This window comes from Rhinoraja longicauda, chromosome 6 (assembly GCF_053455715.1).
Source record: "Rhinoraja longicauda isolate Sanriku21f chromosome 6, sRhiLon1.1, whole genome shotgun sequence".
In the NCBI taxonomy this organism is placed as follows: Eukaryota; Metazoa; Chordata; class Chondrichthyes; order Rajiformes; family Arhynchobatidae; genus Rhinoraja; species Rhinoraja longicauda.
The window spans coordinates 42,994,006-43,021,845 of NC_135958.1; the positions used below are offsets into that span (position 1 = coordinate 42,994,006).

The following is a 27,840-nucleotide window of genomic DNA, read 5'->3' on the forward strand; positions in this document are numbered from 1 at the left end:
ACTTCAAGCAGCCATTGCGTACAAAGGATATGCAACAAAATACTAAACACGACTACTTTCATTTACATGACATTGCTGTGTCCCAAACATTATGGTGCCCTGAAATGGGGGGGACTATGTATAAACTCAGCTGTAATTTCTACATGGTGATACCAAAATATATAAAAATGGCCTTTATTAAAATCTGACAATTTAACCACATGTGATTTTTTCCATTACAAATCTCAAATTGTGGAGCACAGAGGCAAATAAATAAATGATGGGTCTTCGTCCCAACATTATGGAGGGCACTGTAGATAAAGCCACCAGACCCGAACAACGTGCAGACAAACTTTAACACTTGCATTCTTCACTCTTCTGTGTCCCACCCTTTCCCAGATCCATTCTTTCCCCTCTGCTTCCCCTTCCATGTAATACTGCCATATTTCATTATCCCTCGTAAACTGCCATCTCAGTCCCTTTTCTCAGCCAGTCCTCACCTCTTCCTTTCTACATTGCCAGCCCACCCTATCGCAGCTTATCAGCTGCTACCTATCAATTCTCTTGCACTGTGATTGTGTTCCCTTTCATCCGCCTCCCTCAGCACTCCCATTCTCACCAACCCATCACAGCAGCTGTACTGTCTTACTTCTGTGGTCCAATCCAAACAGCCCCGAATCGCCCACAGAAAATCATTCAACCAAACCGTTCTCATGTCAGAGGGTCATATTTATCACATGCTGCATAGAAAGGCCTGATGGATTTTCCAGCTGTTTCATCCTGCAGAAACGTCTAACCTGCCGGTTTAAATCCTGCCAAGGAAACTTGTTATATTCTAAACACCTCCAACACACGGTTGAGATGAAAGCTATTCACTTTATCTTACCTTGCTCACTCCTCTGACTGCAGTTGCTCAAGCAGTGCAGTTTCACCTCCTGGAAAGTATATCCATGCTTTGTATAATTGAAAGTATTTAACTATCAAAAAATAATTAAAACTAGTTACAAACATAGAGTAACAGCACATTTAAAATCAATGAATAACTGAACTGTGCTCAACTTTTCATAATTTCCAGGTCAAGAATTCCCATTCATAGAAACATAGAAAATAGATGCAGGAGGAGGCCATTCGGCCCTTCGAGCCAGCACCGCCATTCATTGTGCTCATTGCACCGCCATTCATTGTGCATTGAGGGAGTTAGATGTGGCCCTTGTGGCTAAAGGGATCAGGGGGTATGGAAAGAAGGCAGGTACAGGTTACTGAGCTGGATGATCAGCCATGATCATATTGAATGGCGGTGCAGGCTCGAAGGGCCGAATGGCCTACTCCTGCACCTATTTTCTATGTTTCATGGCTGATCGTGCACAATCAATAACCCGTGCCTGCCTTCTCCCCATTCATGTGAATGTAGATGTTAATTTTAGGTTCTATCTGCTTGGCATAAAATTACAGAGGTGCATCATGAAGCAAAGCGATGGAGTTCAGCAGCAAATATATTTGCATCAGCCATTTCAATCGGCCCACAATGTTTGTGTGGAACATGATACCAAGTTAAACCATCTGCCTGCATATGATTGATATCCCTCTATTGCATGCATTCCTTTCTATGTGGCTCTAAAAGCCTCTTAAATGTTCGCTATTGTATCTGCTTCCGCCAACACCCCTGGCAATGCATTCTAGGTCCCCACCACACTGTGTAGAAAAAAACTGCCCCGCACATCTGTGTTAAACTTTTCACCTCTCACCTTGCAGCTATGTCCTCTATTGTTAGACATTTCTGCCCTGGGGAAAAGGTTCTACCCTATCTCTGGCAATCATCTTTTATATACTTCTGTCAAGTCTCCAGACATTCTGGCATTCCAGAGAAAAGAATCCAAGTCTATCCAACATTTCCCTGTAGGTGAAAACCCTCTAATCCAGGCAGCATTCTGGTAATAAACGCAAAATGCTGGAATAACTCAGCGGGACAGGCAGCAACTCTGGAGAGAGGGAATGGGCGATGTCTAGGGTCAAGACCCTTCTTCAGACTGAGCTTCCCCATTCTGGTAAACCTCTGCACCCTCTCCAAAGCCTCCAGATCTTTCCTGAAATGTGGTGACCGGAAATGAACTTGTGGCTTGATTGTGAGAGTTGATACTAAAGAAGCAGATTAATACTAAAGAACCATAGTTTTCTCTTTTTAACTCATTTATAGACCCTTCTAAACTTTAAAATAAAACACTAATACACCACCTTTCCCAGTTTCCCAAGCATTCCATTTGACCAAATCTGTTGGAAATGCTGCTTGAAGAGTGTGCAGTCAGCAACCATAACGTTCAAGATTTTGACCCAGGAATTTAAAGTTGAAATAATTATTATTTCAATGTGAGGACAATGCGTTCATAGAACCTTCTCAATGGTAGTGGTTGACGGATTAGGTCATGCTGCCAGAGTCCTGGTTACTGTAGTCATGCTTTTTGAGTGAGTTTTATGCTAGATGAGCTGTTTTGTTGCTTTGTTTGGTATGACTGTATGGCAAATCAAATTCCTCATTTGATTTACATGTTTTGTTTTCATACTTGGCCAATAAAACAAATCAATTACAATTAAAATCAATTACAATTAATCACAATTTTAGTTTTCTTCAAGAGAATGCACGTTTTATGTTAATATTGATTAACGTCATAGTACCTATCTGTACTGAATCATACTTATCAATTTATTGCTTTCTTTATTTCTGCAGACATTTCAACTGCAGCTGCTTTCTCCAAGTAATAACGTAATTCCAGCACGGAGTGCAGGAGCTGTTACACAGGTCATTAAAGTGCTGAATCCTCAGAAGGTATGTTGGGGATTTCACGTAAAAATCTCAATTTGTAGCTATCGGGTAAATTTTGTGTGTTATCTTTTAAGTGTAACTTGAGTTAACACAGTTCAGCAAACATCTAAAAATCCCAATGAACACAGAAAATGCAAGCAATATTCAGCAGATCAGTCAAAAGAAACGGTCAATGTTTTTTTTAAAAAGACACAAATTGCTGGAATAACTCAGTGGGTCCGACAGCATCTTTGGAGAACATGGGTGACGTTTCAGGCTCAACATTCTTCAGGTCAACCTTTAAGTCTCTCATGAGAACCAGGGAAAATTTTAAAACAATAGACAGAGCAAACAGATGTATGAGGAAAAAGAAAGGAATATATGATAGGTAAAAACCTAGAAAAGATTAATGAAAGAGATTAACTAGATGGATTGCAGGGGAAATAAACAAAAATGACATGGTGGAATTATGCAGCACAAAATATATCGTTACTGATGATCTGAAATAAAGGGAAATGGTGAGAAATTGAGAAAATGATGGGCGGTCAAAGTCCTTTCTTGGTGCTATCTCTCTGACTCTGAAATTGATCTCAAATTGTTGAAATTGGTGCTGTTTACTAACAACAATAGCAAACTAACACGGAAGATGAGATTGAAGGTATCACAAAATGCTGGAGTAACTCAGCGGATCAGGCAGCACCTCAGGAGAGAAGGAATGGGTGACGTTTCGGGTCGAGACCCTTCCTCAGACTGATGTCAGGGGAGGGGGCAGGACAAAGAAAGGATGTAGTAGGAGAAACTCGTCGAAGAGAGGAAGAGAACGTCTTCAAAGTAGACATACCTTGAGGAGAAATTGCAGTGGAGCGGCAAGTTGTGGGAAAATTACTGCAGATGCTGGTACAAATCGAAGGTATCACAAAATGCTGGAGTAACTCAGTGGGTCAGGCAGCATCTCAGGAGAGAAGGAATGGTAAGAAGGGTCTCGAAACCGCCCTGACATTAGTCTGAAGAAGGGTCTCGACCTGAAACGTCACCCATTCATTCTCTCCTGAGATGCTGCCTGACCTGCTGAGTTACTCCAGCATTTTGTGGTACCTTTGATTTGTACCAGCATCTGTAGTTATTTTCCTATGGAAGATGAGATGTTACTTGATCTAACATTGGAGTTTGTTGGAACAGCTTAATAAGCCAAAAATGTCAGGTTAGAGTAGAAGTAGGATTAAGAATTTGTTTTAGACAACTCGAATGTTGCGGACATAATAGAGGTGTTCTGCAAATGGTTTGCCCAGTCTGCATTTAGTTTCTACTGTTTAGAAGTGAACACATTGTGATCAACAAATGAAAATAGAAAGAGATTGAGTTCTGTGTGGGTGCAAGAAGCAACAGCGGTGTACCAGAAAAAGAGGTGAGGGAGGAGGTCCGAGTATGTTTGAAACAAGGATGAATCTCATAGAAAAGGCATGTAAAACAGATTTGTACCGACTTCTAAAACTAAACGCTTGATTTGAGGGAAGTAAACATAGGTTTTTTTATTATTCACTGCTAATGAGCTCTACCAGGTTATTAAGAGAGGTGAATGCAGGGACCCTGATGACGAACTTTACAGCTTCTCTAGACTCGGGTGAGATTCCAGATGATTGGAGAGTAGCCATTGTTGTTCCTTTGTTTAAGAAATGAATAGAGTTAATCCAGGAAATTATAGGGTGATGAGTCTCATTTCAGTTATTTCAAGCTATTGGAGAGGATTTTTCGGAATAGCATTTACACTCATTTGGAAGAGAATGGGCTAATTGGGCAGCAAATCAAGTCTTACTAACATGATTTTTTTTCTTTGAGAAGGTGATCGATAAGGGTAGAGCAGTGGGAGTTGTATATTGTGACTTTAGTAAGGCATTTAATAAATATGGTAGGCTGGATCACTCTTATGCAAAGAATAGAGGGATATGGATCATGTTCAGGCAGAAAAGATCAGTTTAGCTAGGCATCGTGTTCGGTACAAATATTGTGGGCCGCAGGGCCCGTTTCTGTGCTGTACTGGTCTCTGATCCAGATGATTAAGATGCGTTGGATCCATGGTGACTTGATCGTTTAGAACTTGTAGATGACAGGGGGATGTGGTGCAAGGGAGTTATTCTGGCTGGAGTTCTATGACCAGTTGAGTTCCACAGAAATCTCTTCTGGGACCTCTTTGTGATATATATAAACTGCATGAATGTAAATGTAGATGAGTTGGTTGGTATGTTTGCAGACAGCACCACAAATGGTAGAGTATCGGACAGTGAAAAGGTTGTCAAAGTATACTGTGGGATATAGATCAGCTACAGAAATAGGTGAAGAAATGGCAGGTGGAGATTAATCCATGCAAGTGTGAGGTCGAATGTAAGGAGCTATGCAGTTGATGTACAGAGGGATATTGGGGTCCACGTGCACAGCTCCCTGAAAGTGGCAACTCAAGTAGCTGGAGTGGTAAAGAAGGCGTGTGGTCTGCTTGCCTTCATTAGTCGGGGCATTAAATGTTGGGGTTAGGAAGTCACGTTGTTTCTAGGACTTTGGTTATGCCAGATTTGGAGTTCTGGTCACCCCATTACGGGAAGAATATGGAGGCTTTGGTGGGGTGCAGAAGAGGGTTACCAGAATGTTGCCTGGATTAGAAGCCATTAGCTGAGGTTGGACAAATTTGGGTAAAATACAAAGTGCTGAAGCAACTCAGTGGGTCAGGTAACAATTGTAGAAGTAATGGTAGATGATGTTTTGGATGAGGGCCATTCTTCAGACTGATTTTAGTGGGGAGGGGGTGGGACAAAGCCTGGTGAATACAGGCCTGGTACCTGTATAGGTGGATATAGGTAAGTGAGGTTTGACTAGCAGATAGGTGGACAAAGGTGTGAAATGTAAAGCCTGAGGGAGGCGTATAGGTAAAAGGGGACAGGGGTGGGGTGGGGTGGGGGAGGACAGGCAGGGTCGTGGGAGAAGTGAATGCACTCCGGGGTAGAGGGGAGACCAGGAAAGGGGAGGTGACAAAGTTGGATATCGGATGCTTAGACGAGACCTGATAGAAGTTGATGAGAGGCATAAATAGATGGACATTCAGAACCTTTTACCACAGGATGGAAATATCAAGCACTAAAGGGCACAGCTTTAAGGTGAGAGAGGCTAAAGGAGATCTGCAGGGCAAATGATTTTTACACAGAGGGTGATGAGTGCCTTGAATGCGCTTCCAGGGATGGTGGTGGAGGCAGATAAAATAGTGGCAATTAAGAGGCTTTTGGATAAGCTCAAAGACCAGAAGGGAATGGTGGGATATGGATTGTGAATAAGCAAAGTAGATTAGTTTAACTTGGCATCGTGTTCAGCGCGGATATTGTGGGCATGGGACCTTTTCCTGTGCTGTATAGTTCTGTGTCGTATGTACCAAGCCAAGGAGATTGTTGGAGGGGAAGCCTCTAATTGAGTGGCAATGTTTAGTTTAGAGATACAGAGTGACATAGGCCTTTCGGCCCACCGAGTCCACACCGACCAGCGATCATCCGTACACTAGTTCTATACACTAGAAACAATTTACAGAAGCCAATTATCCCACAAACCTGCACATCTTTAGAATGTGGGAGGAAACCGGAGCACCCGGAGAAAACTCGTGCGGTCACAGAAAGAATGTGTGACCTCCGTACAGACAGCACCCACAGTCAGGATCGAACCCAGGACTCTGGCGCTGTAAGGCAGCAACTCTACTGCTGCGCCACTGTGCTGCCCCATCTGAAATAACTAATCAAATTATACCACTGCCGTTTTTGACTTTAATCAGAAATAAGCTGGATAAAGCTGGATAAAGCTATGGATCAACGATGGGGGAAGAATACTGGCAGTGCTATGGACCCAAGGGCCTGAGCAAAACAGAGCGATTGAGCAGCCAAAGAGGATGGAAAATATCAGTGAACCAGATGAAATCCCAGAGGAGGGCCAGGAATCAGGGAGGGAGCAGTGAGAGGATTTCACACAACTTGTTCAGAGAGGAGGATTATTGGGAATCACAGAAGGGGAGCGGGTACAGATGCTGTAGTTGTAACACCTATCCCTATAGCTCCTCCCCCCTCCATCGAGGTGAGACAGATTCACATGTTCCCCCTCTGAAGTGACACCAAGTGTGGATTGGATGACAGTTTTGCCAAACACTTGCACTTGGTCCACATTGGCCTGCTTGATCTCCTGGTTGCTAATCATCTTAACTTACATTTCCATACTGACCATTCTGGCCTGGGCCGCCTCCATTGCCAGAGTGAGGCCACAGGCAAACTGGAAGAACAGCACGACACATTCCGCTCGGGTAGCTTCTAACCCATGGTATGAACATTGAATTCACCAATTTTAGGTGGACACATCTCCCTTTTTTACCCCTCTTTTCCCTACGCCCCCACCTGGGTGTACACCCAATTCTCCCACTATCCCGCAACCCTTTTACCCACCCCACACCTCCCTCCTACTTGCATCCCTTGTATCCTTTCCTGTGGCTTCACATTTCACTCCTCTTTCCTTATCATACACCCTTTATGTCTCTTTTTCATCATTTAGTCCACCTATCTGACAATAAACATTCCCCTCACCTGTATCCACCTATTGCTTGCAGGCGTTCTTCCACCCCACCTCTTCTCCAGTTTTCTCCTGTCCTACAATCAGTCTGAAGAATGGGCCAAACCAGAAATGTCACTTATCCGTGTCCTTCAGAGATGCTGGAGTTACTCCAGAACTTTGTGTTGTTGTTTTTTAAAGAAATCACAAATTCTTAATTATATTGTTTAAGAGGATAATCAGAGTAAAGGGTTGGTCTATTTGGGACCACAGGCAGTCTGTGTAAAACCAAAGGATTGAGGACAGGTGTGAAATGAATATTTATCTGTATTCACTAAGAAGGATATGTATTTGAAGAGTTCATGGAAGCGGTATAAGATATCTTGGTGAACTTAAAGGGAGATGCATCCCTGGGGCCTGATGACATGCATTCCAGACTCTTATGTCAAGCAAAGGAAGAGATTGCTGAGGCATGCTAACTTTGGCAATCTTTAATGACTATATATATGAGGTGCTGGAAGATGGAGCAGGTGAATGTGGTATCTTTATCGAAGAAGGACACTAGATTGCCAGGTAATTACAGGGCTGTAAGTTATGTTAGCAATAGAAAAGTAACTGGAAAAACCTCTTGTGGGGCTGGATTAATCTACACTTGGCAAGGCAACAATTAACTTGTCTTTGGATAGCGGCATTTAAAAGACTAGGATAGACACATGGATGTGCAGGGAATGGAGGGATATGGATCACGTGCAGCAGATTAAATTAGTTTATCTTGGCATCATGGTTAGGACAGTTATTGTGAGCCAAAGAGCCTGTTCCTGTGCTGAACTGTTCTAAATTCATTGCTGGCCTTGGGTATATCTGTGTGGAGTTAACCTGTTCTATCCATGACTTTCATATGGGTCCCCAAGGCATGCTGGTAGGTTAAATTACTACATGGTATAGGCAAATAACAAACAGATTGAAGGTTGATGATGGATTTATGTTAGAGAGCATAAATTTTGCACAGAAATACAGTGAGAGGGGGAGGGAGTATTGGAATTGCGCCCCTGGGAGCTTCCATGGACCTAGTGGCCAATTGCACCAGACGCATCATTATAGCATAAACCAAGCTGGCAAAATTACCTCCCTCATTGAATAATATATAATATAAGAAAATAACTGCAGATGCTGGTACAAATCGAAGGTATTTATTCACAAAATGCTGGAGTAACTCAGCAGGTCAGGCAGCATCTCAGCAGAGAAGGAATGGGTGACGTTTCGGGTCGAGACCCTTCTTCAGACTGATGTCAGGGGGGCGGGACAAAGGAAGGATATAGGTGGAGACAGGAAGATAGAGGGAGAACTGGGAAGGGGGAGGGGAAGAGAGGGACAGAGGAACTATCTAAAGTTGGAGAAGTCGATGTTCATACCACTGGGCTGCAAGCTGCCCAGGCGAAATATGAGGTGCTGCTCCTCCAATTTCCAGTGGGCCTCACTATGGCACTGGAGGAGGCCCATGACAGAAAGGTCAGACTGGGAATGGGAGGGGGAGTTGAAGTGCTCGGCCATCATGAGATCATTGAACTTATTGAACTCATTGAAGTTGAGAGCAAGTGTCTCTCCCTCCAGCTGAAACAATCAATGTAAAATTTAATACAATTCTGATGAATAAATGTAATTGGCAGGAAACATCAGAGACATAAATTGAAGATAAAACCGTAACTGCACAAGAGGATCTGATGGAACATTTCCTTAACATGTTCACAGAATGTGATCGTTTTCGCAGAAGTGATCAGTTATAAAATTTACTGCAGCATGAGAGGGGGGAAAAGCAACTGTAAACTCAGTGAAAAAAGTGCTGCCCTCCTGTTTAAAGTCCTTTGCCTGAAGAATAACTCAATATTAGCCTTGACAGTTGGTGGTGCTCTTGCCCAACTCCATGTTCATAGCTGCAACACTTTGCTGAAGCATTGTAATTATTCTTACAAATTCAGACGGAGCGTTATGGAGCTATGCAGCACAGAAAGAGGCCCTTCGGCCCACATTGCTCATGCCAATCTGTGCTCGCCCCATTTCTCTACACTTGGCCCGTCTAAAGGCTTCACGATGCCTCGGTACACGTGACAATAGTAAACCAATGCCGGTGCCAACCTTCCCAACTGACCTAGATCCTGTTGTGAACTCAGATATCCTTCCTCGTCTACTATATCACAGATTTTTGTGCCATCTGTGCGGCTGACAGGAAAAGCAGCCATTAGTGCCAGAGTGGCTACTGTTGGTACATAAAAGGAGCACAGGCAGAGTGGAGCTGGCGTGTGTTGAGGTGCAGTGCTTTGTTGAGAGTAAGTGCTGAGGCTTTAGCTCATGAGGCTCAGACAGAGACTGCGCAGAGGGTAATAGTAAGATAAGGCAGGGTCTTTTGGTGTTCGTGTAATGGAGGTAGCAGTTAGGGCACTGGTATGCTCCTCCTGGGGGGTGTGGGAAATCAGGGAGACTTCCATTAGCCCTGAGGACTGCATCTGTGGGAAGTGTGTGCAGCTCCAGCTCTTTGACACTGCATGAGGGAACAGGATCATGTGCATGCAGATGAGATCAGACCAGTTAGGCATCACGGTCGGCAAGACTGGGCTGAAGGACCCTTTCCTGTGCTACATTCTGTGTTGTTCCGTGTTGTCCTGCCCTTCTCTCAAACATGTTTCTGTAATGGCCATATATCCCTGTTCCCCAAGCCTTAAGTTTGTTCCTCTTTTTAGCCTCTTGCATTGAAATGCCACGGTCTAGGTTCACTGATTTCAGTGAATAGCTTAAAGTTTCCATTTCAAAAGTTCTGTTTGAAAATTGCCAAGAATTGCCTCCTCCAACCTCATCTATTGCATCCGCTGCTCTAGATGTCAACTCATTTACATCGGCGAAACCAAGCGCAGGCTCGGCGATCGCTTCGCTGAACACCTGCGCTCGGTCCGCATTGACCAAACTGATCTCCCGGTGGCCGAGCACTTCAACTCCCCCTCCCATTCCCAGTCTGACCTTTCTGTCATGGGCCTCCTCCAGTGCCATAGTGAGGCCCACCGGAAATTGGAGGAACAGCACCTCATATTTCGCCTGTGCAATTTGCAGCCCAGTGGTATGAACATCGACTTCTCCAACTTTAGATAGTTCCTCTGTCCCTCCCGTCCCCTCCTCCTTCCCAGATCTCCCTCTATCTTCCTGTCTCCACCTATATCCTTCTGAAGATCAGTCTGAAGAAGGGTCTCGACCCGAAACGTCACCCATTCCTTCTCTCCCGAGATGCTGCCTGACCTGCCGAGTTACTCCAGCATTTTGTGAATAAATCGATTTGTACCAGCATCTGCAGTTATTTTCTTATTCCACCTATATCCTTCCTTTGTCCCGCCCCCTGACATCAGTCTGAAGAAGGGTCTCGACCCGAAACGTCACCCATTCCTTCTCTGCTGAGATGCTGGCTGACCTGCTGAGTTACTCCAGCATTTTGTGAATAAATACCTTCGATTTGTCCCTGCATCTGCAGTTATTTTCTTATAAGAATTACATGTATATATTTACCAAATTCTATTTGCAAATTTTCTCTTCTAAATTCCAATTCCCTCCAACTTTAATTTTATTAAAAACTCTGCCTTTTCCTGATGCAAGACCTTCAATTGTGTAACGGTTGAGCAATGATGCCTTCTCTATTTGCAATTAAGTTTGATTTTTGCTTTAATTTAAAACAATGTAATAATGGATTTGGATGACACAGTTATTGTCCATTTGACTTGTGTTGTGCAAACAGCCGTACTCTTGTACAATTACTACAAAGCCACATTGAAGAGTCTAAATCATTGATCAAGATGATGTTTGAGTGAATGATGCTCACGTTACTTTAGGTAGTTACAGCAAGTTCCCAGTCAGTGTTCACTACAGATAACAAGGATGTGTGTGGTAATTTATTCTCCTTATCTAAAAGATACCAAATTCATTGCACAGTTCTGTACCTTTGATGGTAATAATTGAAGAATCACCCTCTGGGTTGCTGATCCAGTGCCAGTCGCTGCTACTTAGCTCATATTTGTTTGGTAATGCTGGTTCATTTTATCTTTGTTTCTAGCAACAGCTTCGTATGAGGATCAAGGTCACATATAACCTCAACGGATCACCGGTGCAAGATTTAGCAGAAGTAAATAACTTCCCCCCTCAATCGTGGCAGTGATTTTTGTTTTTGGATGGCAAGACCCCTCTTTTCCACCAGTGGATTTTGGTAAATCATTAGGAAGATCGTGTCCTAAGTGTACCTCCATGCATATGAGTCCTGATTGTGGGATACAAAAGTAATGAACTGAGGATTATCATGCCTACAATTGCTATTCATTTTTCGAAACCTACCTATGTTAGTCTCTATCAACATCAAGGTCACTGTTGGCGTATCAGCTCGTGGTATGCACTACACATTGTTCCTGCTTTACGCTACCGATCTTTGCAGAACTTAGAACAATTGCACAGATGTAATCCAGTTAGTGCTACCCAAGAGTCAATAAAAGTTCAATGGGTTTACAAGATTTCAGAGTCAAGATAGCAAAAAGCTATCGCTTGTCTCTTATCACTCACATTTATTGGAAATTGGAGTAGACAGCGTTATTGCTTTGGTGGGTTCAGTACTGTAATAATTTTCACATTCCAGAATGGATTTTTCATAATAAAATGCCCAATGGCCTTCAAAAGCATTTTTGCCCTTTTAACGTTTACCTGTGAACGTTATCAATGGAATGACACTCAACCAAAAATATACCTATAGTGGTGGGGGGATTGCTGACGCTAAGTCAGTTCATTTACTGAATTTTAATAATAAGTGCTAAATGTCTGTGACGATCGATATTTAGGGCAAGAACTTGAAGTGAATTATTATCCTGATATGAGAAACAATATCATTTTTCAAAAACATTATTTTAATAGCCCAAACTAGGTGATTTGATCTGCACTGAAGAGATTAGCAAACTTTTCTACTCATCTGAACTGGAATTTATGTTTGATATTCCTTTTTTGTTTTGCAACTTGATTATTTCTGTCAACAAACTATGTCTGTAAAACATTAGGAAACACTTTTGTTTCGTCTCAAAATCTGATCCATTTAAAATCTAATGACCAGGTTTTGTCTTTCTTGGACAACTTTAAGTACATCATGAAATGCCATTGTGTAGTTATTATGTAACAATTATTTTAAACTTTAAAAATTTCGAGTATTCGACTTTAAAAATGGCAAAAAAAACAGGTTTCTGTTGTAATAATATATTATAATCCTTATTTGTTGATGGGTATCCAACAAATCTTAATCCATGAATCCTTTGAAAATAAATTAAAATCAAATCATGTGCAGGAGAAAAACTGCAGATGCTGGTTTAAATCAACAGTAGACACAAAATGCTGGAGTAACTCAGTGGGTCAGGCAGCATCTCTGGAGAGAAGAAATGGGTGACGTTTCGGGTCTCGACCTAAAACGTCACGCATTCGTTCTCTCCTGAGATGCTGCCTGACCCACTGAGTTAAAATCAAATCAATTGGGTATTCAATTGCTTAGACTTGATTGCAAAACGGTTCTTGATTATCTTTACAAATTGATGTATTAAAACAATATGGGATTAAGAGAAACTTGAAACATTTGCAATGGCTGTCCAAATGAAGAGTGATTGCAATACAAGTAGTTACCCAACAAATAATAAGCATTGAAGCAAAATGCCGAGTAAAAAATCACGATTGTGCTTATGGTGTAAAATGTAAACTGGCTTCTCACATGTAAAAACAACAGTGTGACTCCAAAAACACCAGATCACCTGCTCTGAAAATGTCACTTCCACTGGCCATTTTATTTAATCTTTTAATTGGCAGGATGGGATTCGGCAAAAAAGGATATTTAGTTTTTATCACATAAAAACATTGCATCGTTTTTGACATCCTGAATGTAGTTGATGGTATATTTACTTGATGCTCTTGCCCTTAATGCCTGCATCCGTAAAAATGTAACTCTTTCAATATATGTTACAGCAAAGGCGGGTTAAGTTTTAAAATGTAGGCTTCCACGTAAAAGATGAATACCAGTGCTTTTTTTTGTAGACAAAAAAGTGCCTGAACGCATATAACAGATCCTGCAGCGCCAATGGCTGCTGTATATCAGGCGACCTTTCCATTTCTAGTGGTGGTATGTCGTACTGGCGTATACTGTCTCAAACAAAACATTGACAGCTGTTCCTGGTCTTAAGAGCATTAAAATTTAACTTTTATGTACAGAGTTTGTACACAGTAGTTTGTACAGCAGTGTGTTTTTTATAAGCACAATGTGAAATGATCATTAACAAGAGTACTCTGGTAAATGGAGCATCTTGACTACATTCTGCTTTCTTCATGTAAAACCCAGAAATTAATTGAAAGATATAATGCATTATCTGCTGTTATCCCTATTATAATGAAAATAGCCGATAGAATTGCAAGTTATCACAATTGTTAGTTTTAATACATGAAATCATACGGTTGTTTATCCACTTTGGTTCATTCTGATTTTAAAGTAAAAGAAATGTGGATATTGCTGGGGATGCTTTGTCAGCACATGTATGTTTACATATATGTGCAGGAGCATTGAACAGAGAACCATGCCTACCTGTGCATAATTATGGATTGTTATTATCTTCAGTCTTCATTTTGTTGTTAGTTAATTGACAATTTCAGATAACTTCATTAGTTCAATACCTTAATTAAATGCTTGTGCAATCTCCATTTTACAAATTCTGTATCATTTTCTAAAAAAGATGATATCAATTTTTTAACAGTCAGCGTGGAAACAGCCCCATCGGTCAAACTTGCCCACACCAACCAACATGCCCCATCTACACAGGTCCCAGCTGCCTATGTTTGGTCCCTATTCTTCTAAACCTTTCCAATCCATGTACCTGTCCAAATGTTTTTTTAACTTTTTGATTTAACCTGCCTCAACATCTCTGACAGCTCATTCAATATAATCAGGAAAGCAAATCAACCCAAAAAGAAGTTGCCCCTCAAGCTCCTATTAAATCATGTCTTGCACGTTCTCATCCAAATCATTGGGAGAGAGATGCCAAATAGCAACGGGTCCAGCACCGAACCCTGAGGCACCCTACTAGTCACAGGCCTCCAGTCCAAAAAACAGATTTCCACCATTGGCCTCTGCTTTCTCCCATGAAGCCAATTTTCTATCCAGTCAGCAAGTTCTCCTTGTGATCTAACCTTCCAGAGCAGCCTCCAGAGACATGCGGAACCTTGTCAAATGCCTTGCTTAAATCCATATGTACAGCTTCTACAGCTTTGCCCTTGTCGACCTTTTTGGTTATATCTTCAAACAGCTCAATTAGGTTTGTAAGACATTATCTCCCATGTACATTCCCTGATCAATCCTTGTCTATCTAAATACATGTATGTCTCATCCTTCAGAATACTTTAGTAACTTTCCAACCACAGATGTTAGACTCACTGGCCTATAGTTCTCTGTTTTTTCCTTGAGCACCCCTTCTTAAATAGAGGCACAACATTTGCCACCCTGCAGTCTTCTAGCACCCCACCCTCATTTAATGATGGCTCACAGATCTGAGCACGGACACCTGCAATCTTTTCCTCTCGCATCCAACAGTGTCCTCTGATATATCTGATCAGGCCCGGGAGATTTATCTACCCTCGTGCGCGTTAGGGCATTCAGCACCTCCTCGACCACAATGTTGACCGCCCTCAAGATACTTCTATTGACTCCAACAAGTTCTCCAATCCTCATGTCTTTCTCCTCAGTATAAATACTCTCTGAGGACCTTGCCCGTCCCCTGCGGCTCCCCACAGAGATGACCACTTTGATTTCAGAGGGGGCCTATTCTCTTTCTGGTTACCCTTTTCCCCTTAATGTACATAAAATCTCCTGGGATTATCCTTAATATTATCTGCTGGAGCTATCTCCTGCCCTCTTTTTACTCTCCTGATTTCCTTCTGTAGCATTCTCCTTAGTTCTTGAAACTCATCCAGGGATACCCTTGATTCCAGCTGCTTATACCTGCTGCATGCCTCCTCCTTATTCTTGACCAAAGCTTTAAGTTCTCTTGTCATCCAAGCTTTGTTACCACCACCTACTTTGCCCTTCACTCTAACAGGAGCATGCAAACCCTGAATTCTTGTCAGCACTCTTTTAAAAACATCCCACTTTCCAGAGGTTCTTTTTCCTGCAAACAACTTGCTCCAATCAGCTCGAGTGAGTTCCTGTCTAATACCTTCAAAGTTGACCTTGTCCATTAGTAAATTTACAATATTTAATAACCTTTATGATGGTGCAAACTTACATTTGGAAAATTGCATTGTGTACAGTTTCTCAGATGGAAACTGTTTTTGGAATTTAATAAGGCAAACTGTCCATTCATTGTCCATTTAATTATTTAAATTTATCTGTCGGAGATGTGGTCATAATTGTTCAGCCGTTAAGTAATTGCAACTGTGCAAGAAGTGTGATTAGCCAAGGAATTATGCAGTCAGTTATCAAATCCACTCCCCTCCCCAGAGTAGTAGATTAATTGCTGGGTTATGAGCTCTTAAGTCCACATATGTTTAAAAAGACTTGCATTAAGAAATCTACACAGATGTTTACAGAATGCTGACAACTATGTTAAATGTTGATGGCAAATACTTTAGCACACCTTTAGAAATTATTTTCTATTGCAGACTAGTGCATTTAATATCAAAGTAAAATTAAAATGTTACATTTGTTGGAAATCTGAAACGGAAAATATTAGACGTTCCCAGATAATTGGGCAGAATCTGGGGAGTAAAGCAGTTTTAGATCTTCGAGTCCCAATGAAAGTAATTGATCTAAAGCATTAATGTTATTTAGTTAGTGCCATTTAATAACTTCCTGTTGGCAGGGATCCAAATGCTTTCTTAGTCCATAACAAGGATATTAATTGTCATGCTTTCAGTCCTTTTTGTGGTTTAAGAGCTGCTCCATATATTTTTCAACCAGTGCAGTTTATCTCAACAGAGTAAATATCAACTGTAGGCGAGCGACACAGTGTCGCAGCTGGTAGAGTCGCTGCCTCATAGCGACAGAGACCCGCGCTCAATCCTGGACTCACGATTCTTTCGGTGTGGAATTTACATGTTCTTACTATGATTTTTTTTCTGGTTTCCTCCCACACCTCAAAGACATGCGTTTTGTAGGTTAATTGGCCTCTGTAAAATTGCCCCCAGTGTGTCGCAGGTGGATGAGAAAATCAGATAACATAAAACTGGTGTGAATGGGTGATCAATGGTCAGCCTTGGTGGGCCGAGGAGCTTGTTTCCATGCTGTATCTCCAAACTAAACTAAATTGGTGATATGCTAGAACCTCAGCTATCATAAGTTAATGTGCACCTGTGAGGAAAAGTTAAATAACCTTAAGTTTGGTTGTCGTAATCATGGTTTATTGTAAATTTCTTCTTTGTTTCCTTATTATATTCCTACATGAGGTGAACTTAACATGATCGTGAAATTGAATGTATTGGCTACAGATTATGACCACTCCGTTATCAATTTTCCTTTAAACAGAAAAGATGGAATTTATCAAAACTGGAATACTGTCAAAGAATGCTGACTGGATGTGATTTTGATATCCTAATTTTGCATTGTAGATAGGTCAAGAAGATGTGTATACATTAAATGAATTCAGAATATTTCCATGAAGCAACAATATGGGAAACACAGAGCTAGTTTGGGCAGCATCTGTGCACAGTAAAATAGTTGTTAAAGCTGTGATGTTTCTTGAGTCCCAATGTTAAAGCATTAATGTTGGTTTTTATGTTATTGATCCGATTCATCATAGCATAAGATTTTTTCAAAATATGGTGATTTGAGTTGGAAGCACTGGCAGGTGTAAATATTAAAATGAGTGAAAGGGAGATGCAAGCACTCCCATGCAGTTGTAAAGAGACTTTCATATGGATATTAGAAAAATGTATAGTGTCTAATAATATTTGAAGAGGGGACAGTTTAATTAAATATTTGTATTATTGAAGTCTGCTGGAGGCTTTTAAAATGATGTCGGTGGTTAAGATCAAGAAATCAAGCAGACATTTTGACTACTAAATTAAATTCCTTTCATACACTGTGCAATAAAGTTGAAAAAATGTTGGTCAGCATGTTTTAAGATGTTGTTGATCTACTAACATTTGTTTTTATTGCTTTGAATGTGTGCTGAGAGCAAGAGATTGCTGGTTCTGCACTTGCACCTTTCTAATGCTGTACAGACTTCATTTTTGAACCCATAGATTTGCTTTATCAAAACTTCAAAGCTCAAAGTGCAGCCTTCATTTTGTTGCTGGATCATAGATGGCAAAGTGTTTTGAGTACTGAAGAGATTTTTTTAATCACAGCTTTCATTCATATGGTGTAAATGCTCTCTTTATTGTGGGACTGCTTTAATAAATTTCATGGATGCGTCTAAGAATTTTGAGTTGGGTTAAGCATAAATTAATACACATGAATTAATTGAATTCTTAAGTCTTATGTTATCTGCCAGCATCTTAATTACTGCCAGATGAGTTAATGTACTTAAGTCAATGATACGGCTAAATCAGTGCAGAAAATTGATTTTGCAAAGATGATTCCTCATTGCAAATAATTTATGCAACAGACTCCTATTATGCTACATATTTTTAATTACTAAGCCGTTTTGCAAAATGATATCCCTTAAGTGAATGTATCCTTCCTTTCAATTTTAAAGAAAAGATGATGGTCAGATTTATGGAGGAGTGCAATTGCACTTTCCTGCTATTATCAGAGGCATTGCAAAAATGGAGGGGTGAATGCAGAGGGAGGCTGAGTTTGAGCATAAACGTTGCCTTGATTTGGAACTAAATGTGTAAAATACAGGTAAAAGTTATCTAATTTTTGGGGACTTGTTTAACCCTTATCTAATCCATACCTTTTCAAAATTGTTTGGAATTCTGTCAGGGTGCATGATTTATTGTGTAAATAGCCTTTTTCATATTTGATTTCTATTTCCTGATACATTTGAAGCAAATTTTATTGGGGAAATTGAGCCTGCAGTTTTGAAAGCTGGCATTCCATTGTTCTACTACTGCATTGTTACTGTACCATGTGGTGCCGTGCGAAAGAGAATTAAATCTTCAATTGCATCAAATTTTTCACTTTTTCCATTTCATCAGATGTGCCTCGTCTGTGATTCTCTTAACTATATTGTAAGTTTTATGAAATACATCTATCATTGGGAAAATAATTACTACAATTATTTTTGAGATATTGTACAAAATGTCCATTGGTCTTGAAGTGGATGAGACATAAAAGTTATAAACACTTAACTGGGTCATTTTAGATTTGTATGTTTTGTCTTTTGGGTTGCAAAAATTGATCATTGACTAATAAAATATACAGAAAACTCCATAGTTTTTTTTGCAGTGTTTTATTACTAGGATGTTTAAGTCTAGATAACAGGGTTATAATGTATCTTTGTTGCATTTGTTGGTTATGTGATGAATTTTAGAACCACATCCTAGCAGGCAGGTTTGGTAATGCTACACGGGAGGGGTTAAACTAGATTGGCAGGGGATGGGATCTCGTACAGGACAGAGACACATGGGAGGCTAGAAGTAGGTGGTGTGGGAAAGGGTAATGGACAGAACAGGCAGGTGAAAGTCAGAGAGTAAGGAAGGGGGGTTGGTTTAAACTGCACGTATTTTAATGCAAGGGGCCTGACGGGTAAGGCAGATGAACTTGGGGCATGGATAGGTACGAGCGACTGGGACATTGTAGCCATGTATGGAAGAAATTGTCTATTGTCTATAAATTAATTTAGAGGGAAATGAAAAGCGGAGACTTCACAGGTTTGCTTCAAGAGACTTTGTTGCACGATATCATGGAGAGATGGCGGCAGTAAACTGCTCACCAGTTCTCTGACTTCACAGCAGAATTAGCCGATAGTTATACTGTGCAGTAAACAACTTTTGCTTTTTGTTAAATACAACTATACGAAAATATACTATCTACTACATGTGTACCAATTATTTCAATCGTCATAACATACCTTTTGTTTATGTCAATCTTATTCAACAGCAGATGGTTAATACAAGTCAAACACAATACAAGGGCATCTTTATATTAGTCTATCTCACCTTTTAGGTGGACCGTGCCGCCATCCCCTCTCCGAGCCAATCATAAGCCCCCATTTACTGCAACGTGTCTATGCTACTAGCAGTAGAAGGCACGGGTGGTCTACTGTAACACACTGCTGAGAGAAACAAGCTTCCTTATCTCTCTATTATTTCATGTTTACATTTACCATCCACCCTTCAACACATTCCTAGACAAGAGGTAATACGTCTAATCTTATTTTGCCGATTCCCACGAACCCCTTCTACACCTGGTCAACCAGAGATGCCAATTGTCACATCCAAGCACCCTTTTGTTGCCTTGTTCAATTCCAATCAAAATTAAGCAAGAATGGATATTAATATTTTCTTCCACACCATGACTGAAATCTGGTTAAGGGAGGGGCAGGACTGGCAGCTCAATGTTCCGGGGTACAGGAGCTTCAGGAGAGACTGTCGTGAGGGGAAAAAGAGGAGGGGGGTTGCATTGTTGGTTAAGGAGGATGTCACGGCAGTGGTCAGGTGACATTACGGACGGTTCGTCTAGTGAGGCTATATGGGTTGAGCTGAGGAACAAGAAAGGGATGATCACCTTGTTGGGGGTATACTACAGACCCCCGAATAGTCAACGGGAATTAGAAGAACAAATGTGCCGGGAGATTGCAGACAGATGCAGGTCAAATAAGGTTGTTGTGGTAGGGGATTTTAACTTTCCCAATATAGACTGGGAAAATCATAGTGTGAGGGGTTTAAATGGGGTGCAATTCCTCAAAAGTGTTCAGGAGAGTTTTCTTAAGCAGTATGTGGAGGCCCCCACAGGTGAGAGGACAACGCTGGATCTAGTATTGGGAAATTGGGAAGGGCAAGTTAATGAAGTGTGTGGAGGAGCCTTTTGAGACCAGTGACCACAGTTTGATTAGATTTAAGATAGTTATGGATAGGGAACAGAGAGGGTCCACGTGTTAAAATGCTCAACTGGGGTAAGGCCCACTTTGAGGGTATGAGAGAAGGTCTCGCTCAAGTTGACTGGAGCAGGTTATTTGAGGGGAAAGGAACATCGGCCAAGTGGGATGTTTTTAAAAGTGTGCTGACGAAAGCTCAGGATGTGTACGTCCCCGTTAGAGCAAAGGGCAAAGCAGGCAAACGTAAGGAAGCTTGGCTGACGAGGGAAATTGAGGTGTTGGTCAAAAACAAGAAGGATGCATGGGACAGGTATAGGCAACTGGGATCAAGTGCATCCCTGCAGGAGTTTCGGGAACTAAGGAGTAAACTGAAAAAGGAGATCAGAAGGGCAAAAAGGGGCCAGGGGATGGCTCTGGCGGGTAGCATTAAGGACAATCCCAATAGATTTTATAAATACATAAGGGGGAAAAGGGTAACTAGAGAGAGAGAGAGTGGGACCTCTAAGGAATCAAAGCAGTCACCTCTGTGTGGAGCCACAGGAGATGGGCAAGGCCCTCAATGAGTATTTCTCTATTTACTGTGGAGAAAGACAGTAGGACGGAGGAACTTGAGGCAGTCAATGGAAGTGTCTTGAGAGCAGTCAGTGTTACCATCGAAGAAGTACTGAAGATACTGTCATGTATGAAGGTGGACAAATCTCCAGGGCCTGATCAGATATATCCGAGGACATTGCGGGAAACTAGAAAGGAAATTGCGGGAGCCCTGGTTGAAATTGGCTCCATGGCAGGAAGCAGAGGGTGATGGTGGAAGGTTGCTTCTCGGACTGGAGGCCTGTGACTAGTGGTGTGCCTCAGGGTTCGGTGCTGGGCCCGTTACTGTTTGTCATCTACATCAATGATTTGGATGAGAACATACAGGGCAAGATTAGCAAGTTTGCTGATGATACAAAAGTGAGTGGTGTTGCAGACAGTGAAGATGGTTGTGAAAGATTGCAGCAGGATCTGGATCAATTGGCCAGGTGGGCGGAGGAATGGTTGATGGAATTTAATACAGAGAAGTGTGAGGTGTTGCATTTTGGGACATTGAACAAGGGCACGACCTTGCCAAGGGCAGGATACAGTAAATGGTAGGCCCCTGGGTAGTGTAGAGTTGAAGGATCTAGGAGTACAGGTGCATGGTTCCTTGAAGGTCGAGTCGCAGCTAGATAAGGTGGTCAAAAAGGCTTTTGGCACTTTTGCCTTCATCAGTCAGAGTATAGAAGTTGGGAGGTCATGTTGCAGTTGTATAAGACGTTGGTGAGACTGCATTTAGAATATTGTGTTCAGTTCTGGGCACCATGTTATAGGAAAGATGTTGTCAAGCTTGAAAGGGTTCAGAAAAGATTTACAAGGATGTTGCCCGGACTAGAGGGTGTGAGCTATAGGGAGGGGTTTAGGCTGGGTCTCTATTCCATGGAACACAGGATGTTGAGGGGGGATCTTATAGAGGTGTATAAAATCATGAGAAGAATAGATCGGATAGATGCACAGTCTCTTGCCCAGAGTAGGGGAATCGAGGACCGGAGGACCTCGTTCAAGGTGAAGGGGAAAAGATTTAATAGGAATCCGAGGGGGAACTTTTTCTCTCAAAGGATGGTGGGTGTATGGAACAAGCTGCCAGAGGAGGCAGATGAGGCTGGGACTGTCCCATCGTTTAAGAGACAGACAGGTAAATGGATAGGACAAGTTTGGAGGGATATGGACCAAGCGCAGGTAAGTGGGACTAGAGTAGCAGGGACATGTTTGCCGGTGTGGGCAAGTTGGGCCAAAGGGCCTGTTTCCTCACTGTATCACTATGACTAAATCTGAATATGTCGTATTCTCACTTGCCTTTAAAATTTGTCCAATGCTTGGCTGAGTAGACATAACTTTTCAGCACTCCCGAAAACAAAGCCCTAAACTGCTTAAAAAAAAAGACGAACTAAAGGAATCAAGTACTTTAAATTAAATCAGAAAGTATACAGAACGTACGGATGCCTTCCAAGAAAGTAAAAGGAGGAGTACAACTGCCACAGAAGCAAGCAAAGGAATCAAGAAAAAAAATCGAAGGTAGGCCCACAGCTCTGATGGAGCAGGGGACTAGATTTGGTGACCCCCCCCCCCCCCCCCCCCCGGCAGGCGGTGAGTCTGGGGAGGGCTCCGGTATGAAGCTGGAGTCGACTACTCCCAGCAAGCGCTCTTTGACTCGGGTCAAAATACGAGGGAGTCGCCGTGAGTTACCAAAAAGGCCCACTGTTTGCCGAGAGGCTGCTGATGTTGTGTCTGGAGTTTCGGACACGAGTGACGATGAGGTAACGGGAGACTCCACTAGCAGTGGAAGTGGAAATGAGGAAGAAGAAGAAAAGCAAGAAGATACAGAGACTAATATGAAAACGATGCTTCAAGAAATTATTAACAGGCTTAAGAAAATTGAAGGAGATAACAAATTAATGAGGAGAGATAACAAGAAATTTCGTAAGACTTTGAAAAAAATGGAGGAGAAATTTCAAACAGTGACAAATAAAGTGGATAATATGCAAATGGAAAATGAAATGTTAAAATCTAGAGTGGAAAAAAATGAAGACTATTACTGCAGCAGCAATTGAAAGCAAAAAGACGGCGGAGAAGTTGGATGCCTTGGGAAACTATAGCAGGAGAAATAATGTTAAAATTGTTGGTTTGCCAGAGAGAGTGGAGGGGGAAGACCCAATTAACTTTTTTCAAGATTGGATAGTGACCACTCTGGGAATAGATAAACAAGGTCGGATGGAAATAGAAAGAGCACATAGGGCTCTAAGACCGAAACCCTCGGCTAATCAAAAGCCAAGATCTGTGTTGATTAAATTTTTAAGATATCAAGATCGAGAATTGGTTTTCAAAACAGTCGGGAATAATATAAGAGAGGGAAAACCAATAGAACATGAAGGTACTAAAATAATCTTTTACCCAGATATCAGTAATGCCTTGTTGAGCAGAAAAAAAGAATTTAATAAGGCAAAAAATATTCTATGGAAGAAAGGCTATAAGTTTACTTTGCTGCATCCGGCTACTTTGAAGATTATGATCAACACTGGAGAAAATAATTTTTTTAAAGACTTTGTCAAAGCAGAAGAGTATGCGGAAGAATTGCCATCGAGAAATGCTTAAGAAGATTCATGAATGATTGATTATTAATAAGATCTGTATACTATAGAGGGGATTAACTATTAAGGATTGTTAATTTTTAGAAGTACTTGATATATCGGGGGGGTTGGAGAATGTGGATGCTCCACCATAATCATGGGCACAAGTGTGGTGCGGACCACACCTCGTATAATAGAGGGGGGTAATGTTGCTAATCTATTTATTAACAACATTAGAGGGAGGGTCTATTTCTCTATCTTTCTTATTTCTTTTCTGTTTTTATACCTGGACTATGGAGGGGAGCACACTGAAATACGGCACAATGTAAATACCGGAAGAGGTATCAAGCAAGGTAAGGAAAAAGGAAAAAAAAAAGGAAAAGGGAAAAAAAAAAAAAGGAATGAATGGATAACACATTAAATTTTTTAAGCTATAATGTGAATGGGTTAAATGGACCGATAAAAAGGAAGAGAATTTTAACACAGATGAAAAAATTGGAAGTAGATATAGCTTTCTTGCAAGAAACACATCTAACGGAAAAAGAGCATCAAAAGTTAAAGAGAGATTGGGTAGGAAGTATGGTCGCATCTTTTAACTCAAAAGCAAGAGGGGTTGCTATCCTATTTAAGAAAACGCTACCAATTAAGATACAAAATATTGTAAGTGACCCAGTAGATAGATTTGTAATGGTACATTGTCACATTTTCTCAGAATTGTGGACCTTAATGAATATATATGCACCAAATATAGATGATGAGAAGTTTGTGCAGGGTACCTTTTTAAATCTGGCGGAAGCACATGAAAATATATTGATAGGGGGAGATTTCAATTTTTGTTTAGATCCAGTAATGGATAGATCATCAAGGACAACGACAAGGACAAGAGCAGCGAAGACAACCTTGAATTTAATGGAAAATTTAAATTTAATAGATGTTTGGAGGAAAAGCCATCCCAGGTAAAGAGACTACTCCTTTTATTCCAATAGACATGATACATATTCAAGAATAGATCTATTTTTGATTTCAGCTCAATTAAGGGGTAGAATAATACAAATAGATTACAAGGCTAGATTGTTATCGGATCACTCACCATTATTAATGAAAATTACGATGCCAGATAAAGAACAGTCAGTCTATAGATGGAGACTCAACTCTTTACTATTGAAAAGGCAAGACTTTTGTGATTTTATTCGAGGACAAATTGAATTATTTTTGGAAACAAATTTAAATTCAGTTGATGATAAATGTATTGTATGGGATGCAATGAAGGCTTATTTGAGAGGCCAAATTATAAGCTACTCATCTAAGATAAAGAAAGACTATAGGAAGGAATCTGAAAGATTAGAAAAAGAAATCACCGTATTAGAAAAAGACTTACAGAAAACTTCTTCAGATACGAAAAAAACACAACTTGCAAATAAAAAATTTCAATACAATACTTTACATACTTACAGAACAGAAAAACTAATATTATGAACTAACCAAAGATATTATGAATTAGGAGAAAGAGCGCACAAGGTATTGGCATGGCAACTGAAAGAAGAACAAATATCAAGAACAATAAATTCAATTAGAACAGATCAAAACATTATTACTTATAAACCTAGAGAAATCAATGAGGTATTTAAGCAATTCTACACTAATCTGTACCATTCTGAATCTGAAAAGGATGAAATTAAGATAAATATTTTTTTATCCAAGATACAATTACCAACAATCTCTAATGAGGAGCAGATGGGACTAAATGCCTCCTTTACTTTGAGAGAGGTGGAGGAAGTATTATATTCTTTACCAAGTAATAAATCTCCAGGGGAAGATGGTTTCCCGCCTGAGTTCTATAAAAAATTTAAAGATTTGTTGTTACCAGTATTTATGGAAGTGATAGATCAAGCGGAAAAAACTTCTACATTACCAGAATCCTTCTCACTGGCAATTATAACCGTAATTTAAAAAAAGGGAAAGACCCTTTAAATGCATCTTCTTATAGACCAATATCATTGTTGAATGCAGATTATAAAATAGTTGCTAAACTTTTGGCAAGGAGATTGGCAGAATATTTACCGAAGCTGGTTAAAGAGGACCAAACTGGATTTGTCAAAAAAAGGAAAATATCTGATAATGTAGCAAGATTTATAAGTATTTTACATTTAGCACAGAAAAGAAAGGAATTGAGCGTAGCAGTTGCTTTAGATGCTGAAAAATGCCAAGAGTGTCTATGGAAAAATTAACATGGAAATTTGAATTAGGTGGACTGCAATTACCAAATTTTAAAAATTACTATCTGGCAGCACAAATGAGTTTTATTTCATCCTTTTATCAAGAGGGTGGAAAAACAGTATGGGTTAAAATTGAAATGGATAAAATAAAAGAACTATGCCCAGAAGAATTTATCTATAAATGGGAAGCGAAGCTATTAGTTAAGGATCAAGAGTCACCTTTGCTAAAACATTTAATTAATATATTGTTGAAAACAGTTAAAGCTAATGATAAAAGATTTTTTCTAACAGCTAAAACTCCATTAGTAAAAAATAGATTACTGCCGTTTGCTTGGAATAATCAAATATTACAAGTCTGGGAACAGAAGGGTATTAAACATATGGGAGATTGCTACGAAGGAAATATTTTTTTGACATTTTCTCAATTGAGAAACAAATATCAAATTCCAGGGAATAGTATTTTTTTCTATTATCAATTACAATCTTTTTTAAGGGAAAAGTTAGGTAATTCAATGCTTTTATTTCAAATTAAAGGAATTGAATCCCTGATTCAGGGCAAGGGAACTAAAACATTTATATCTTCAATGTATAAATTGTTACAAAAATCTAGTCCAAAGACAGGAATTCAAAAATCAAGACAAAGATGGGAAACAGATCTGAATATTAGCATTGATGAACCAAGTTGGGAAAGATTGTGTTTAGAAAGTATGAAAAATACTATTAATGTGAGATATAGTTTAGTACAATACAATTTTTTACATCAACTATATTTAACTCCGAAAAGATTAAACAATTTAAATCCAAATTTACCTGAAATTTGTTTTAGATGCAACCAGGATGTGGGTACTTTTTTACACTCCACATGGGCATGTCCTAAGGTAACTCCTTTTTGGAAAGACCTAAAAAACTTTTTGGAACAATTGATGAATAAGACCATACCATTGGATTCAAGGTTGTTTTTATTGGGAGATACTAAAGGAATATTACCAAGATTAATTTTAGATAAATATCAGGAAAGATTTCTCAAAATAGCAATAGCAATAGCAAAAAAATGTGTGGCGGTCACTTGGAAAGATAACAATGAAATAAGAATTGCAAGATGGTATGCAGAAATGCGTAGTTGTATCCCATTAGAAAAAGCTACTTATAATCTGAGAAATAAATATGATTTCTTTTTGAAACTTTGGAACCCATTCACTTTAAAACTAGGATTAAGAATTGGAAATATTTAATTTCAGGATTGTTTTGATACCCCTAAAAAGAATTTAATAAGAAATTAGCCGGAAGTGTTTCCTTCTTGTCTCCAGGTTTCCTTCTTTCTTCTTTCTTTCTTTCTTTCCTTTTTTTAATTTTTATTTCTTTATCTTTCTTCTTCTCCTTTTTCCTCTTTTTTCTAACTGGGGGGAGGGGGGTTGTGGGTGGGGAGATAATACAGAACAATACAGGTATAATCGAATTTAAAATGTATAATCGGATTTATAATGTAGGTACCATCGCGTACTATGAGTTCATACATGTATTTGTTTTGTTAAAATTTAAATTAAAAAAAATTTTTTTTTTAATTGTCTTTTCTTCAGTATGTTTTTTGCAATCTTACATTCAAGGTGAACAGTAAGTATTCACTTCTGATTTTAGTGCTCCTTTGTGTTGGATGAGTTGCATTTGAGGGAGAAAGTCTATCGTGCAGTAGATCCAAATAACACTTTGTTAACAACACAAACCGATACAGGAAGCACTTAGCTAAAAGCGTGATTGCTGGTGACGCTAACGTGCTTTTGTAGACAGTGAAGATGGTTATCAAAAATTACAGCAGCATCTAGATCAAGTTTCATAAGTTCATAAGTTGTAGAAACATAGGAAAGAGATGCAGGAGGAGGCCATTCAGCCCTTCGAGCCAGCAGCGCCATTCATTATGATCATGGCTGATCATCCACAACTTCTCCCCATATCCCTTGGTTCTACTCGCCCCCAGAGCTCTATCTAACTCTTAAATTCATCCAGTGATTTGGCCTCCACTGTGGCAGAGAATTCCACAAATTGTAGGAGCAGAATTAGGCCATTCAACCCATCAAGTCTACTCCGCCATTCAATCCTGGCTGATCTGTCATTTCCTCTGAAACCCCACTCTC

The 27,840-nt window shown here is 40.2% G+C and overlaps 1 protein-coding gene across 1 annotated transcript in view; it reads left to right on the top strand.

Annotated features, from left to right (window-relative positions):
* Positions 1-18,739, top strand: part of ap1g1 (adaptor related protein complex 1 subunit gamma 1) — a 138,414-nt gene extending 119,675 nt beyond the window's left edge. The window contains exons 22-23 of the mRNA XM_078400867.1: positions 2,702-2,800; positions 11,427-18,739. Of these exons, the coding sequence (XP_078256993.1) occupies positions 2,702-2,800; positions 11,427-11,528 (201 nt within the window). The 3' untranslated portion in view covers positions 11,529-18,739. The remainder of the gene's footprint in view (positions 1-2,701; positions 2,801-11,426) is intronic.
* The last annotated feature ends 9,101 nt before the right edge of the window (positions 18,740-27,840 follow it).